At 42.9% G+C, this 16,091-nt stretch overlaps 1 protein-coding gene across 1 annotated transcript in view; it reads right to left on the reverse strand.

Moving 5' to 3' along the window:
- The window catches only part of SLC23A2 (solute carrier family 23 member 2), a 147,846-nt gene that overhangs the window by 42,780 nt on the left and 88,975 nt on the right, over positions 1 to 16,091 (reverse strand). Inside the window, exons 4-5 of the mRNA XM_060077922.1 lie at positions 9,163 to 9,279; positions 6,475 to 6,632 (exon numbers count right to left, since the gene is read on the reverse strand). Coding sequence (XP_059933905.1) covers positions 6,475 to 6,632; positions 9,163 to 9,279 — 275 coding nt within the window. The remainder of the gene's footprint in view (positions 1 to 6,474; positions 6,633 to 9,162; positions 9,280 to 16,091) is intronic.

The raw sequence follows: 16,091 nt of genomic DNA on the forward strand, positions 1-16,091 counted from the left end.
TCCTTAGAATACTAGAGTGAGGTCAAATAGTTACAAACAACACAAAATTTTAAAAAAAAGAAGAGTTTCCCTCTGGGTATTTGACAAGAAGCTCTATCCTCTGCTCCTGTGTAGTGCTGCTCTATCCCTGTACAACTTTTGCCAGGCAGTCACCTGCCTGAAAAGGAATGATAAAAGGGAGAATCAGTGGGCCATGAGGAAGAAGATGAGCATTTTAGAACAAGTGGGGACATACGGGGCAAGTGAGATGTGACAGCCAAAGAAAAAAGATTGTGGGGAACTGAATTCATTAACCCCACATATACTAAGAGGACTTAGTCAGTCTCCTAGTCTCCTGGAGCATCAGAAATATTAGCAAACAGAGAAACAGCATGTTCACTGAAGGGGGAGACCACCCAGAAAAGCTAGAGTTGAAGGAGTTCACCTATGGCCGTGTGGCCAAGGAGCACACCCAACCCCTGCCATGTCATCAAGGACAAGCTGCTCCATTTGGCACACCAGCCTTGCCCACTGCACCCCCATCTGCCTCACCTACACCCACCCTTCCAGAGGGTCCACTAAAATAATGAGCACCAATAGGCAAGTGTGGGCGAGTGCCAGGCATTATCTTATTTGATGCTCACTAACAATTTTATTATTATTAGCATTTTATGGAGGAGCAAAGGGGACTTTGAGACTAGGTAACTTGCCCAAAGCCACAGAGCTGGTAAACAGTAGAATGGGAGTGACGCCACCTCTGAAGCCAGAGCCCCTCGACACAGCTGGTGAGGGCAAACCTTCCTCCAAGGTCACTACCTCCAGGTTCTCACTGGCCCCCATCTTTTTAATGTACTACCTATAATTCTTTAAGTTAAATAAACAGTAATTTTTTTTTTACATGGGGGCAGGAAAAACCTACAACTTGCTATTAAGAGCCTGCTTAACATGACAGGCTCACTGTCATCTACACAGTAATTTTAATGTTCACCCTGAATCAACTATGCCTTTGGCCCCATCTCCCAGTTTACAACAAATAGGGGGATTGTGGAACAAATCAAATATCACCACAAGGACACAATCGGACATATTCAGACCACGGGATGCTCAACGAGACAATTGGCCTGGACTCTTTAAGAAGAGGATGATGTGGAAGAAAAATGTAGGGACTGTTTATTACTAGACCAAAGAAACACAACAAACAAATGCACCACACGAACTTGATTGGATCCTGGTTCGGAGAGGTGGAGGGAATAGCCGTAAAAGATATTTTAGGGACAATTAGGGAAATTAAATATAGTCTGCATATTAGATGATATAACTCAGCTTTCTCAGGTGTGGTAAATGGTTACACAGGAGACCCTCATTCCTAGGAGAGTATCTGGGGGTGAGCCATCATCATGCTGCCTGAAATTCTCAAGTAATTCAAAAAACTGCACATACATCCCCACACACATATACAGGAAAAGAATGTGGGGGAAAATCCCAGTCTCCCCTACCCCAATCCAAGCACTGCATCTCTCCATTCTTCTAAATTTTATCAACAGTTAAGAGTTCAAAGCCTCAGACTTGAGACCTTATAGTATCCTGGAGCTGCCCCCTATATTGTACAGGCCCCAGAACCAAAGGAGATGGAAGACAGGGTAGCTCTCTCCTCAGGGCAGACAACTCTGTTAGAGACCAGGCTGCTGCACCGGCTACAATGACTCTCTTAGCCAAAACCCTGCCTTTTCTCAGCAAAGGAATATTCTGTGTGTCTACAGCAGGCCTGTTATGGCCAGGAGAGGCTCTCAAGAAAGGAGCCACTCCACCTGCAATTTTTTCTTTTGCTGGAGAGCTGAGAGAAAGGCCTCCAAGAGGCACCTGGAACAAAAGGCTGGATGTGGTCCCCAAACACAGCACCTGCACACCTCAGGGAAAGCTGGAGGTCAGCATGGCATGCAAGGGGGCAGGGTCTGTCCCAGAGGGCCCTCCTTCACCCCCAGCTACGCATAACACCCGAGGACAAGGGCTCTGGGAAGCTCAGAGCTGCTATCAAGGCTTGGTCTCTGATGGAAAAGACAATGGCAGCCTAGGTTACGCATGAACTGAGTCCTCCCCAAAGCCAGGGAGGCATAGCTGCTGCTGGCTGGCTAACATCTGAGTTAGGGGACTCTGAACCCTGCCCCTGCTCTTGGGATTTTAAAGGCTTTTTACTAATTCCTGGAAACAGCCCAAGGGGTAGGTTGGATTGAAATCAACCAGAATGAGGTTTGATTTCAGCAGTCTGAAACCTCACCCAAGGGCACTCGACAATAAAGACCTCGTTGAAAGCAAATTGCAGGGGATAAAAGTCAAAGGAAAGAAGGAAGAAGGAAAAGGCTGGATGGGACGAGGGTGATGGAAGAAGCAGCTGTCACAGAAACTGCCCACCCCCAACAGGTGGAGGCCTCGGGAAGCACTAAAGCCACAGAAGTCACACAACTGGGGCAGAGACATATGACCTCCATTTCAAAACAAGTCATGATCTCTGGAGGAAAGGAAAGCATCTTCATGCCAGGGGAGATGTGTAGTGAAGGAAGGAGGGTCTGCAGCACGCGTTGCATCAGACACATTTTCTGTGTCCTCAGCCAGCCCAGCCCATGGAAAATATGCCCCCAAAGGAGTATTTACAACACAGCATCTTAAAGCCGGCATTCTGAGCTTGTGTTCAGGTTTGCAAAGGCACACATCTGTTTCACCCTCACTTTTTCCATATCAATTTTGGTTATTTTTATGGAATGAAACAACTTTCCAGGAACAGCATGCCACTCTTCACCAGAGTGCCCATGTGAAACACGGAGCAGGGATGACCTGGCCACAGCCCAGAGGATGGGAATGCTTATACTTCCTTCCTCTGTTCTACACCTGCAATCATGGTCTTAGCTTCTTCACAATACAGGCCCCACCCCTCAGAGGCATGGACCATGGCTGGTCTCTAGGTCCCATGTACCCACTACATCCAGTGCAAAGAGGTACTGGGTGCTCAACAGGTGTTAGGCAAACACACAAAGAAACGGACAGAACTCAGACACACATGGCAAACCACTGAGAGTTGGAAAAGTCTGAAAATCTGTCCTAGAAATCATGAAAGCTGAACACGATTTTCCTTCTGCAGCTCTCTGCCTAAGGAAATGAGTGTGAACTGCAAACAAACACCAACAAACACGTACAGGGCATCTGCAATCCTATGGCTGTGATACTGGGAATAAACCCCACTCTTGGCACATCAGCCTTTCTTTCCCAGTGTCCCACCTTGATATTTCCTCTGCCCCAACTGCTTTATCTGTTTGTTTGATCCTGTTGTGATCAGGAAGTAAATGCACAAGTCTGTTAAGATGATAATTCACAGTCTACGATGAGGGTCTATGTTAGCAAGCAGCAGAATTAAAAGGCTTTTCACATTATCCATACTCTGTAACTTCCCAAATGTATTTTAGGAAGAGCTTATAATAATCTACAAAAACACAGTGATGGCAAGTGTCATCCACAGGACACCTTAGGAAGAGCCTCCTGTCATTTTCACAAAAGGAAACTGGGAGCTGGAGAGGTCTTCTGTCCAGAGTCATAACGCTGCATAGGTCCCTCTAACTTCTCATACTCACTCATTTCACTCCCCCGTGTGCGAATGGGGAAGAAACCATCATTTGCCATGTGGCATAAGCTAATGCTTTACTGGAAACTGTAGATTCTGACTGCCCATGGGATTACAGTTTATCATTACAATATTCAACGACTTGATTTTAACCAACACTGGCAATGTTGCTGCTCTGGCTTTGGTGGGTCCCCTGGAATAGGCCCAGGGATGCTCAACCCTGCCCCCGTCCTGAGTAAGTACTGGGCGTCTAAGTACCAGAGGTGGGTCCCCACTCTACAGAGGTCTGAGTGCCAACTTTGGTCTGCTGGAAATACTAGAGGAGTGGGATATTTGGCCACTCCTGAGATCTCTGCTCTTCTTTTACGAAACCCACAGGAAACCCAGGGGCAAGGGTGTGAGAGGTGATTCAGCTAGAAGGGGTAGCCCTGCCTCTTTGGGCACCGTGGAAGGAAGGGAAGATGGGTAAAGAGGAGTTAAGAGTTTTAACAGAAAAGGGTGAAGGACAGGGAGATGCAGAGGATGGGGGAGATGGGACACATGAATAAACAGATACAGCAAACAAACCCCAGAGATGGTGACCAACCAGGCAGGGAAGGAAATGCCTCTCACCCACCTCATCACCTGGGTTCACCTTCACACAGCAGGCCCTCAAATATATGCTGGATAAAACTAAAAGGAATGTATCAACAACAGCTTGAGGCTTTGTGGAGCTGGAAACCACGGTGCTGAGTGCCTTCTCACTGTTTCCCTACTAGATGGGAGCTGGAGGCAAGGATCCCAGGTAAGAAAAAGGTGCTGTAGCACGAAGAAGGGAATAGAGCAAAAGTTAACTGACTCCTCTTTCCCCACCTTCCCCTCCTTCCACTGTGCTCCTTCAGGGAGGGGAGGGGGTAAACTGCACTGACCCAGGCTGCTCTGTTTAGGTCTCTTGTGCCCCAACGATGGGCAAGAGGGTCCTGAACGGGTGCCCTCCCATAACTGAAAGCACACACCAAAAGTTACCCCAAACTCTCCCTACTACGTCACCATTAGGCAACTGTGCCCAGCACAGCCAGGCTCAACTGTCAGTCAGGATTAGCCTCCCTGATATGAGACCAAGGCAGAGCTGCACCTGGTACCTGCTGTACCACAGTAAACACGTCTTTCATTCCTTCTTCAAGTCAACCAACAATTCTCAACTAGAGGCACTGCCCAAATTTCCAGATGGTTTGTGCTACAAGTTCCCTGATGAGCTAGATGTTTAGAAAAAGAATATTTCCCCAGAGAACCAGTGTCCTGTGTACACTTGAGTCGGTCAATAAAAGCTTTCTAATCCTTTCTGGCTTTGAAATACAGAACCTTGAATGCTGTATCAAAAGAATGAAAGATACTGCCAGCCAAATTTAACTACCTGGGCTCTAAGAAAATGAATCAAGTCCTCTTTGGAATGCCTGAACACATCTCCTTCCCCTAAGAGGTCAATAACACCCTGACTTTCCCTCAGGGGTCCCCTAAGAAGACCCTCCCTTCTGAGGTAAGGGATCTGCTCAGCATGGTGGCTGCAGGCAGTCCTGCAGGGGCTGGGGTTTTGAGAACCCCAAGAGCTAGCCAGCCCTCACAGCCTTCCTTCCATCAGCAGAACTTCTAGGGAACTGCCGTATCCCTCCTGAGGACATTGCTTATGCCGCCAACCAGGATGCCCTAACACTGTTCTTCCCATATTCTCCTGCTCCACCCCCCCTCAAGTAAAGGTCACCCTGAGGATTCTGACTCACTGGAATACAGTCCATGATTCCCAAGCTGCCTTCTTTTCCCTCTGCCTTTGCTCCCATTTCCCTAGCAGGGAAGGCAGACTGTCTGTAATGGAGTGAGAGACAGAACTCGCACGTTTACTCTGCTGTCCTTCCCCTGAGGACAGTCCTGTCCCCACAGGCTCCACCCCTTGAGCAGCACCCTAGGGTAAAGGAAAAGGCTGCATGTGAAGAGGGTGGAAGAAGGGGACAGGAGGGGACAAAGCAAGCCTGCAGGAGGAGGTAAGACAGGACAGCTCTTTTCCTACCTATGCCAGCTCCATACCCATTTAAGCTGGGGACTGGGGATGCAAAGTGCAGTTCTGGCATCAAGGAAGGAAACACGAATCAGCAAGAAAAGACACAAACAAAAAAGGACAAAGTGGAATAAGAGCCACATTAGAAGAACATACACAAGGTGCATGTGTGGGAATTCAGAGAGAAAGGAGGCTTTGGGAAGTCAGGGATGCTTCACAGAGAGCAGAGGGGTAATCCAGGACTGGAAGGCTGCAGCAAAGCACAAGCACAGGATGGCAAGACAGCAGGGTGGGCTCGGGGAGGAACTCACCCCTGGGTGAGTGCAGGGAAGGGGACTGCAGGGCACAGGGACATGGCTGGAAGGGTGGTGGGACAGAGAACAAGGGAGAAGTCTAAAGGGTGGGCACATCTGTTTTTTTAAACAGGGAGTAGGGCTGTAGCCTGGTAACACCCAGGAAGATGCAAACATTGAAAGACGGCACTGGAATGGCACACAGAGCAGGGCAGAGGAGTAGCCCTGGAGGCAGGGAAACCAACTAGGAACCTAGTAGAACAGTCTAGGCCTGAACTTCAGGAATGGGGGCAGGGAGGGGGTACTGGAGAGAAAACTTGCCCTGCCAGCTGGTGGGATGGAAGGAGCTGAGAGTGAGTCTGTTTCCAGCCTGCACAACTAGGTGGGAAGCGGTGCCACCCACCTAGAGAAGAAACACAGTAGCGTTGGGGGGAGGCAGGGCAAATGCCATAGGACACACCTCCCTATACTCCAGTCAGTCCTTCCAAGCAGCCCTAGGTGAATGGCAGTGCTTAATGCCTCATGGGTGCTTCAGCATCCCCAATTTAGTGCCCCAATCTCACCTGCATCCAAAAGTTGTCTGCAGCAAAGTTGTGATTCCCACGCAGAAGAAAATGGTCCCGATGAGCTGGCTGGTGGCCCACTGGTCATATCCCACACACATGGCATCGGCCAGTAGAAAGGGCACTGCGATGGTGCCGCTGAAGCACGTCAGGTAATGCTACGGGTGACAGGGAGACAGAGGGGAAAAGAATAAACCCTTCTCTGTATTTTTTCTGATTTTACCCTAACTATGCCCACCCCACTGTTGTTTTTAGAAAGTTACACACATGAAGAATTTGTTTTTTTAGGTACACACTCTTATCATATGCCAAATCATCTCTGTTTTTTGCATTTCTTCTTTCCATTACATTTTCTTGTCTTATCACTAACTTGTATTATTAATTATTACTTGCATGAATCCAGACCAGCACAAAGGAAGTACTCAATACAAACACTGGTAGTGTTTTATTTATATAATTCTTACTGGGAATATTTGCTTTTTAAAAATGCTTTTCAGGGCTTCCCTGGTGGTGTAGTGGTTGAGAGTCCGCCTGCTGATGCAGGGGACACGGGTTCGTGCTCTGGTCCGGGAGGATCCCACATGCCGTGGAGCGGCTAGGCCGCTGTGAGCCATGGCCGCTGAGCTTGCGTGTCCGGAGCCTGTGCTCCGCAATGGGAGAGGCCACAACAGTGAGAGGCCCGAGTACCGCAAAAAAACAAAAAACGAAAAACAAAACAAAATGCTTTTCAGCATCAATTGCTAAAACCATAGGTCTTTCTCCTCTAATCTGTTAACATGAACCGTGTGGCACTGAACCATTCTAGTTAGTCATGCTAGATTTTTCTTCTGGGATTTGATATGCCAATATTTTATGTAGAATTTTACATCTATGTTCTTGAGATAACTCGTCCATTTTTTTTTTTTTAAATTCTTTTAAGTCTGGGGATTAAAGTTACAAGCTTAAAGATTAAAGTTACAAGCTTCATTGCACAAGGCGTTTTCCATCTTATTCTATGGTCTGGCATTGTTTAACAGCAATCAGGGAAGGGCTAGGGTCACACAGTAGCTGTGGGAATCCTCCAGAAAGAGCCCATACCACTCTTCCTTTAGGGCCCCTCCCCCATTCCTTGTGGCCCTGGCAGGACATTCCAGCCCTCACTGCTCACTTCCCTTCCTCCCAGAGGCCTGCCTGTTCAGTGCCTACTTCTGTTCTGCAAACTTCCTACATTTCTTCCAAATAGTTCCCCATCTCTGCTTATGTTTGCCCAAATGTGCTGCCTGCAGCCCATAAAGCCCAACTGTGTAACACTAATAGGTGTCTGGTGAGGGGAAGAGAACATTCTCATTCAGGACTTCCCAGAGCTGCTCACAAGTTTAAGAGTGCTATGCACTGTCAAGAAGGGCATGATGCACACAGGGTTTCCCAATCCTATCTGAACAGGGAAGACTACTTCTAGAAACATCTATAATATAAACATTTCAAAAAACGAGTTTCTTGAATCTGATTCCAGATACTCAGCCCTAGGGAAATTATTTGCCAGGACCAGTCAGCTCCTTTGGTTATGTCTTCTTTATTAGATGCCTTTCTGTCCAGGTTACCAAGTGCTTTGATATGTAAGGGAAGGGGCCTGGAAACTGGACCAAAGCATCAGCTCTCAGCAGGTACAGCTCACCTCCAAGTGAATAAACCTCTCTGGATAACGGGACTGATTTTCTCAGCATGAACTGATCATTCAAACTTAAAGAATGGAAAGTGAAACCTCAAAAGCAAGGCAAACACAGTCCAGGGGTATGTGTCTGGACAAAGAGCCTTCCATGTCATCCTCTTTCTCCTAAAGCCCCACTTCAATCGTAAGTGGGAAAAGGGAGTGGTGGTGGTGGTGGGGGGAGTGGGTATCAAAGATTCAGGAGTCCTGCATCAGCTTGTGTCACCTCTTGCCCCATCCCCCCACCCCTCCCCGGCAGCTTCCCTGCTCTGCTCCCACTGGATATTGCAGCAGACAAAGCAGACACCACCAAGGCGAAGTCTGCCTTCCTTTAAAAATAAGATTGAAGCCTCCACATTTACGCCCTGACCAACACAGCTCTTCTCAGTGTCACCCATATTTCATGGCAGAACTGACGGTGACTGTGGTTGGTTAACTAGGAATAAGAGATGAACACTAGCCCTTCTTTTCTCTATTCTTTTACCTTCTTTTTTTTTTTGCGGTACGCGGGCCTCTCACTGCTGTGGCCTCTCCCGTTGCGGAGCACAGGCTCCAGACGTGCAGGCTCAGCGGCCACGGCCCACTGGCCCAGTCGCTCCGCGGCACATGGGATCTTCCCGGACCGGGGCACGAACCCGTGTCCCCTGCATCGGCAGGCGGACTCTCAACCACTGCGCCACCAGGGAAGCCCTCTTCTACCTTTATCTTCCCTCTATTCTCCCCTTTCCACACATCTATGATCTTTTTTCCTTACTTCCATGTCATTTCTCTTGCTTATTCCCTGAACATTTTCCTTCTTTCATTCCATGATTAACCTACTCCTCCTGTTTTCTTCCTTTCACTGTTATGAAGTTCATGTTAACAATTCCCATTCATCATTCTTAAAAGAGTAATTTATATTAAAGTTGTCAATAAATAAAAAATAAAAATTGAATTTTAAATAATCCAGACAGACAATTCAAGCATCTGCTGGTGGTTATATTCCAAAGGAATCATCTTACCTGCAACCCCAGAAATATGCACAGGTACCAGGGAGGAACATCTTCTATGGTGTAAATCATGTCCGATCTCTGGGGGTCAAGACTGCCTGTGCTATCCAAGGTCTCAGCAAGAGAGCTCTGTGAACGAGAGGGAGAAAACAAGTTGTTTAATGAAAGCAAGGACTAAAGTTAACTCAGCACAGGCTACTGTTACTGAAAAACAACTTTATAAAGTGTCTGTTGCTCTCCTGTAAAATTAAGCCTTGGTCACCTCTGACACAGTGTCAAGCACAATCACTTGGTGGGACAATCTGCCCTCAGGATTTGGGGCTTCAGCATTCCTTCCATCAACTCACACCCAAGAGCACCCAACTTGCTCAGAGCTTCTCCCCAAGACTGGGCACCCACTGCATGGAGAGGGATGCTCCCAAGGTTGAGACCACAAAGTAATCCTTGGCATGAGCTGTCCTTGGGTGGTAACCCTAATGAAGCAATGTTACAAAACGCTAACCACTTTCCAACAGAGAGCACTGATCTGTCCCTCCTACCCCATTCCATCCCTGCAAGGAAAAAGACTTCTGTACCTAAACACCCTTCTTTTAAAAACACTGCTGCTCAGACATAACGGTGAGTAAAGAGAGCAAAGGTATACAGATATGATGATTCAAATTTTGTTTAAAAAAAACAGACTAAAAATGTATTTATACTTTAGGGGACTTTTTTTCTTTTCTTTTCCCCTCACCATTACTAAAGATTTTTTAAAATGTTAAGCCTTGCATCCTTTATAAGCCAGAATCTTTACAAAGACCAGACACTTTAGGTTATAGTCTAGACATTTCCAGTCAGCTTCAGCTTCAGCATCACTTCTGAACTCATCCAGTATCTGAGCCAAACTGAAAACTCGGGGGTTCCCCCATATACCCTCAATACTGCTCTAGTTTCTAAAACCCTACAAACCATTTCTTGGAATCCAAGATGTGCATTTTTTTAATAACATAAAGTGCCTAAGAGGAAATAAAATTAAAAGATGTGTCACAAGAAAGATAAAGATGATAACATTCTGAACCTTGGCCACACCTAGCCCAATTTGTACCCTCTGTCCAATGGATTTGATCCACAGAAAGATGCTGACTCCTTATGTTTATCACTCCATTTTTCATGCACAGGGATTTGGGGGCCAAATACTCTTGAACGAAAGAAGTGACACAATTCAGCCTTACCTTCTAAAGCCTAAAGGTAAATATCTGATGTAAATTGACATCTTATCTAATCCAAATGTGAATTGAATATGACCTTTCGGAAAGAACTTTTTCTTCCATTCAAACAATGGATACTGGCAGATCTGCATTACTAAATGGGTTTAAACATATTATATGTGTCGTTTAAAATCTGTTTGTAGCGGTGGTAGAGAAAGTACACATGGTGAAGAACTTGATATGTGGTGATGTACAGTAAAGGATTAACTCAACAGGTCTGGGTTGGCCAAACCCTGCACATTTCAAAGAGAAGTTTGGCCCTTGCCTGCCACGTGGAAGATAACCTCTGTGCTCTTGGAATATCCTGTCTCTTAAGAGTGTATCTGTTTACCTGAATGAAGCCTTGAGCTGCCCTTCATAGATATGCTAACAATGCAACTGATGATGGGGTCTTGGGCCACATGGTATCAGTTTGACTCCAGAGGGTGTGGCAACACTCCTTCAGTGTTGTCACACTTTGTTTCAGGGGAAATTAAGCACTGCTCACATGACTCCACGAGGAAGAGGACAACCGAAAGCTTGCTCTGTGTCTCCTAGACCTTGCCCTACATGTTTTTTTTCCATTGATCTTAATCTGAACCCTTTCTCTCAAATAAGTTGTAACCAGGAGTGTAATAGCTTTTCTGAATTCTGAGTCCTCCTAGCAAATCACTGAACCTGATTTGGGACTCCCGAATCAGTCTTGGAAATCCCTAAACTAAGCTGACCATTTGCTGATATGATGCAACTATGGATACTGGACTCACTATAAAAAGGACAATTCAACACTATCATATTACCTACAGGTGAGGAATGTTACTGCTCTCAAAGTAACAAAAAGAAATGTCTGAAAACAGAGTATAGTAACACTACAATTACTAGATTAATACAATCTGTTACAATAATGTTATATGCATTATTATTCTAATGATTCCAAAATGACTAGTTTTAACTATAAAACAGATGAACAGAAATGAAAAGACTGCATCTGTCCTCTTTCAGGCCTTGAAGGCTAAGATTAAGATGTGTATACAAACATATATATATACTGTACACACACAATTTTTCTTAGTAATGAGGGTGGTTCTACAACTCAGAAATGGAACTAATGTAAAATGTCCACAAATGGTATTAAGAAAAAGTAGGGAATTGTGTGGTCAAGGGGATCAGTGAACCCTGTCAGAAAAATGCTGCACCACCCTTCCCAGAGACAGAAGGAGTGTGTTTGGTCACTGTGGACCATGGTACCACATTCTGTTATCACTGCATGAACAATATGAACTCTCTTAAAACTGCAAAACAAAAAGCTCCAACAGCAAGGTTTCTTTAAAAGATGACTACATTAATAATTTGATGATGTCATCTTGAATAGGCTTTTCCATATTATTCTATGGTCTAAGATAATCTAAAGAAAAAGGAAATTACCTGTTCTTCAAAGATTAGTGAACTCAGAATTCAGTTCTCTTGTTGGAGACTTCTTAAAAGATCGTTAATAACCTTTCCAATCTCTCCTATGGCTATTTATCTAGTCTAGCACTTTTAAGTCACTTGTAGTCTTTTTCTCTAGGAAATAATTTCCTCTACAGCAGGAGTCAGCAAACTCTTTCAATAAAGGGCTATGTAGTAAATATTTTAGGCCTTGTGGGCCATATGGTTCTGTCACAAATACTCAACTCTGCTATTATAGTGCAAAAGAACATTAGACAATATGTAAACAAATGAGTTATAGCTGTTTTCCAATAAAACTTTATTTACAGAAACAAGTGTTGGGCCAGATTTGGTTTGCAGGATGTAGCTTGCCAACCCTGCTATAGGGTTTCAAATTGATTATCATAAAGTTGTAGTTAATATTCTCTTATACGCATTTCTTATATTTCCTTTCACATTGCTAATATGCATTAGTGCTTTCTCACCTTCTACCTTAATCAGGTCCACCAAAGATCAATGTCACTGGTCTTTTCAATAATCAGTTTTTGAGTTCTAGTAAAACACTGAGAAAGAATAAATATGACACAAATCTACAAGGACAAAGAAAACAGTAGAAAGAGAAATGAGAATAACATATTTTGGAATATGCAAAGCATTTGTATGAGCTGTGACCCATTTAGGAGAGGAAAGGAAACTAAAACATTGGTGCCTGGAGAGAGGGAAGGTATAAAGAAGCAAGTTAGTTGACCAACAGAAGCCCAGAAAGGTTCTATGCTTGGAGGCACAAGACAGAGTAGGGATGGAAAGAAGATGGGATTTAACTCTGCAAACCGACCAGACACCCTGTTGCCTACTGCTATCTTCATCCTACAAGACACAAAAATGTATTGTTTGAAGAATACAAATCAGAAACACCTCAGACTGAAGAATGCTACGTGGGGTTAAATGCAAGCATGAACAGCAGGATCCTCATCTGCTTCCAAATGCCAGAAGCCAGGTTATATACCCACAGGAGGAGACTAGAGGATTTCTTTCTAGAGGAAATGATCAGCCTCAGAGACAAGACACTGCCATCTATAGACCCTATAGTGACAAGACAGCTTTCCCTATTCAGTGGAAAGGCCCACCAGTAGACAAACTTCATCTACACACAATGACCCAGTCATATTTTTTATTGCCTCACATTCCTCCAAAACTAAGAGCCAAATAAACAGAGGAAATAGGGTCCATGTAGTAGAAAGAAAACATATTGGGGGTGGGGGGGGAAGAAACCTGTGTCTTCACAAAAATAAAAATATTTTGAAACTGGGAGAAGAACGTTGCCATTTTAAAAGTTTTAATCAGCAAATAAAAACAAACAAAAAAAAAGGAAAAGAGATCTTAGAAACTAAAAACAAAATAGGAAAAAAAAATACAACAAAAGGGTTGAAAGTCAAATATATGTGCTCAAAATAACAAAAAGACAAATACGGGGACTTCCCCGGTGGTCCAGTGGTAAAGACTCTGCCTTCCAATGCAGGGAACGTGGGTTCAATCCCTAGTCGGGGAACTAAGATCCCACATGCAGCAGGGCAACCAAGCCCGCATACCACAACTACAGAGCCCATGCACTCTGGAGCCTGCACGCCACAACTACAGAGCCCATGCACTCTGGAGCCTGTGTACCACGACTAGAGAGAGAAAACCCACATACCACAACTGGAGAGAAGCCCGCACACTGCAATGAAGAGTCCATGTGCCACAATGAAAGATCCTACATGCCGCAACTAAGACCTGATGAGGCCAAAAATAAAATAAATAAATAAATAAAAATAAATATTTAGGGGAGGGGGAGGAAAAAAAGTCATGCCAGCATGACAGAAGCAACCAGCCTCGTGATGCCCCATCCCAAATCTTTGAGCATAATAAAAAGGTTGTTTAAAAAAAAAAAAGACAAGAAATAATAACAATTTTTATGGAAAAAAACAGAATATAGGAATCAAAGAAATAAGAAAATTTCCAAGAACTAAAGGATATGCCTACAAATTAGAAAGATGCACTAAGTACTCAATAAATTAGTGAAAAAGGATTCAGATATTTTGAAAACTCAATAAAACAACTGTATTAAAAAATTTAAGAACAAAGGGAAATAAAACGTGAGTTGAAAGAATCTGGACAGAAGGGGGAAAAATAGAAAAATGAAAGTGGTAGGAGCACAAGAGGGAAGAGATAACATGAAAAAAATGTAAGAGAAAAAAAGATTAGAGAGAAGTGATAAAGAAGGCAGACAAAGGAGATCCAAAATATGCATAATTGGAGCCCCCAAATAAGGAAACCAAAAGAAGAGACTGGAACAAAAAATAAAGATATAATTCAAGACAACATTCCTGAAGTAACAGGAGCCTTGAAGCTGAATATTGAAAGTGCCAGGAAAAACTGACGTAGGTCAGCATCAAAACTTATGATATGATTATTATCATATGATGGTCATTAAAGTTACTGATTATCAAAGATAAATAAAGAATCCATAGGACAGGCAAAAAGATCAAGATACTGACTTAAAAAAAAAAAAAAACCAGCCTGAGTTCTTCATAGCCACATTAAACATCAGAAAATGGGAAAACAGCAAACTATAAGATATGATTCAATTATTTTCTTAACTTTGTATTATAGAATTTTTCAAACATATACAAAGGTAGAAGGAATATGAAATGCCTGCTCTATATCTATCCCCAGCTCCAGCTTCAAGATTTATTAGCCCTGTGTTCTTGTTCAATCTACTCCCCATACCATTCCAACTTTACTGGGGTAAGGGGATGGATTATTTTAAACTGAGTCCTCAAAATACATAAATTTGCCCATAAACACATATGTATGTCTCTTCAGCAGATAAAGACTTTTAAAACGAAGCAAAATACCATTACATACTAATCAAATTAACAATTTCTTCATATCACCTAATACCCAATGCTTTTAAAAATCTTTTCATATTGCATCAAAACTTTGTTACAGCTGATTTATTTGAGTCAGGATCCAAACAATGTCCCAAGGATTTTACATCCAGCCGAACTCTCCTTCAAGGCTAAATGCTATAGATAAATTCTCATCCAAAGCTATTCCCATGATCCAGCTCTTCTCTTGGAAACTACTATTATAGTGTTACTTCTCTAACTTCAGTGAACTTATCAAATCACATATGAATTGTATGAAAATGCAAATTCTGATTCAGTAGGTCTTGGTTGGGGCAGAGATTCTACATTTCTAACATGTAGGTAATGATGTCAACGATGTTGGTGCATGGACGACACTTTGAATATCAAGGGCCTAGAGGATGAACTTGGGTCAACCCAGAAATTATTAGGGAAACCAGCAGAAGGGTTGTCTCAAATTAACTGTAGAAATAAAACTAAAAATAGGGATTAGATGTATAAAATGGGTAACTAATAAGAACCTGCTGTACAAAAAATAAATAAAATAAAATTCAAAAATTCCAAAAAAATAAATAAAACTAAAAATAGGGATTAGATTGTCAGAATATATAACTGTCACATGCACCAAAAAGATAGTCATTACAATTAACAAAATGTGAGAGTGAAAAGGAAAAAGGCAAGCAGTAGAGTAAATTAATTGTCATCTAATATAGCTGGAAGTCAAAGGATGATACTTGAAGCTAACAAATCAATTATAATGATGGACAAAAGTAGTATTTCTGACCAAAATCAGATAGTAGAGGAGAGAAGGAGCAAAAGGAAGGAAGGAAAAACACTAATTTTGTTACTGTTCATGGTAGGAAACTAGAAGACCATGAAATAAAGGGTTAAGTATATTGTTCTATAATTATGATTACATAGGTGCCCACTAGAATAAAGTACAGAAGTTTTTAAATATCACAACTACACACAAATAAAACAAATAAAATAGATACTTGTCATTATCACTAAATGTAAATAGGCTAAACTCAACTACTGAAAGAACAAGATTTGAAGACCTTCTCAAAGCAAAACTCAATTCTATGCTGTATATAAGAGATACACCCAAGAATGAGCAAAGCTAAAGAAAAATGCAAATAAAGTCTTAATTATCTTCAAACAAGGTAGTATTCTAGCTAAAGAGCAATAACCAAGACAAATATGAGTATGTTTTAAATGATAAAAGGTACAATTCACCATAAACATGTTATAAATATCTATGTACAAATAAGAGAGTCGATAATTATAAAGCAAAATATCTCAGAAATAATATGAGAAATCTAAAAAATACCAATAATGGGAAATTAATCTCTCAATTTTTGGCAGACCAAATGGCAGG

This window comes from Mesoplodon densirostris, chromosome 16, assembly GCF_025265405.1.
Source record: "Mesoplodon densirostris isolate mMesDen1 chromosome 16, mMesDen1 primary haplotype, whole genome shotgun sequence".
NCBI classification, from domain to species: domain Eukaryota; kingdom Metazoa; phylum Chordata; class Mammalia; order Artiodactyla; family Ziphiidae; genus Mesoplodon; species Mesoplodon densirostris.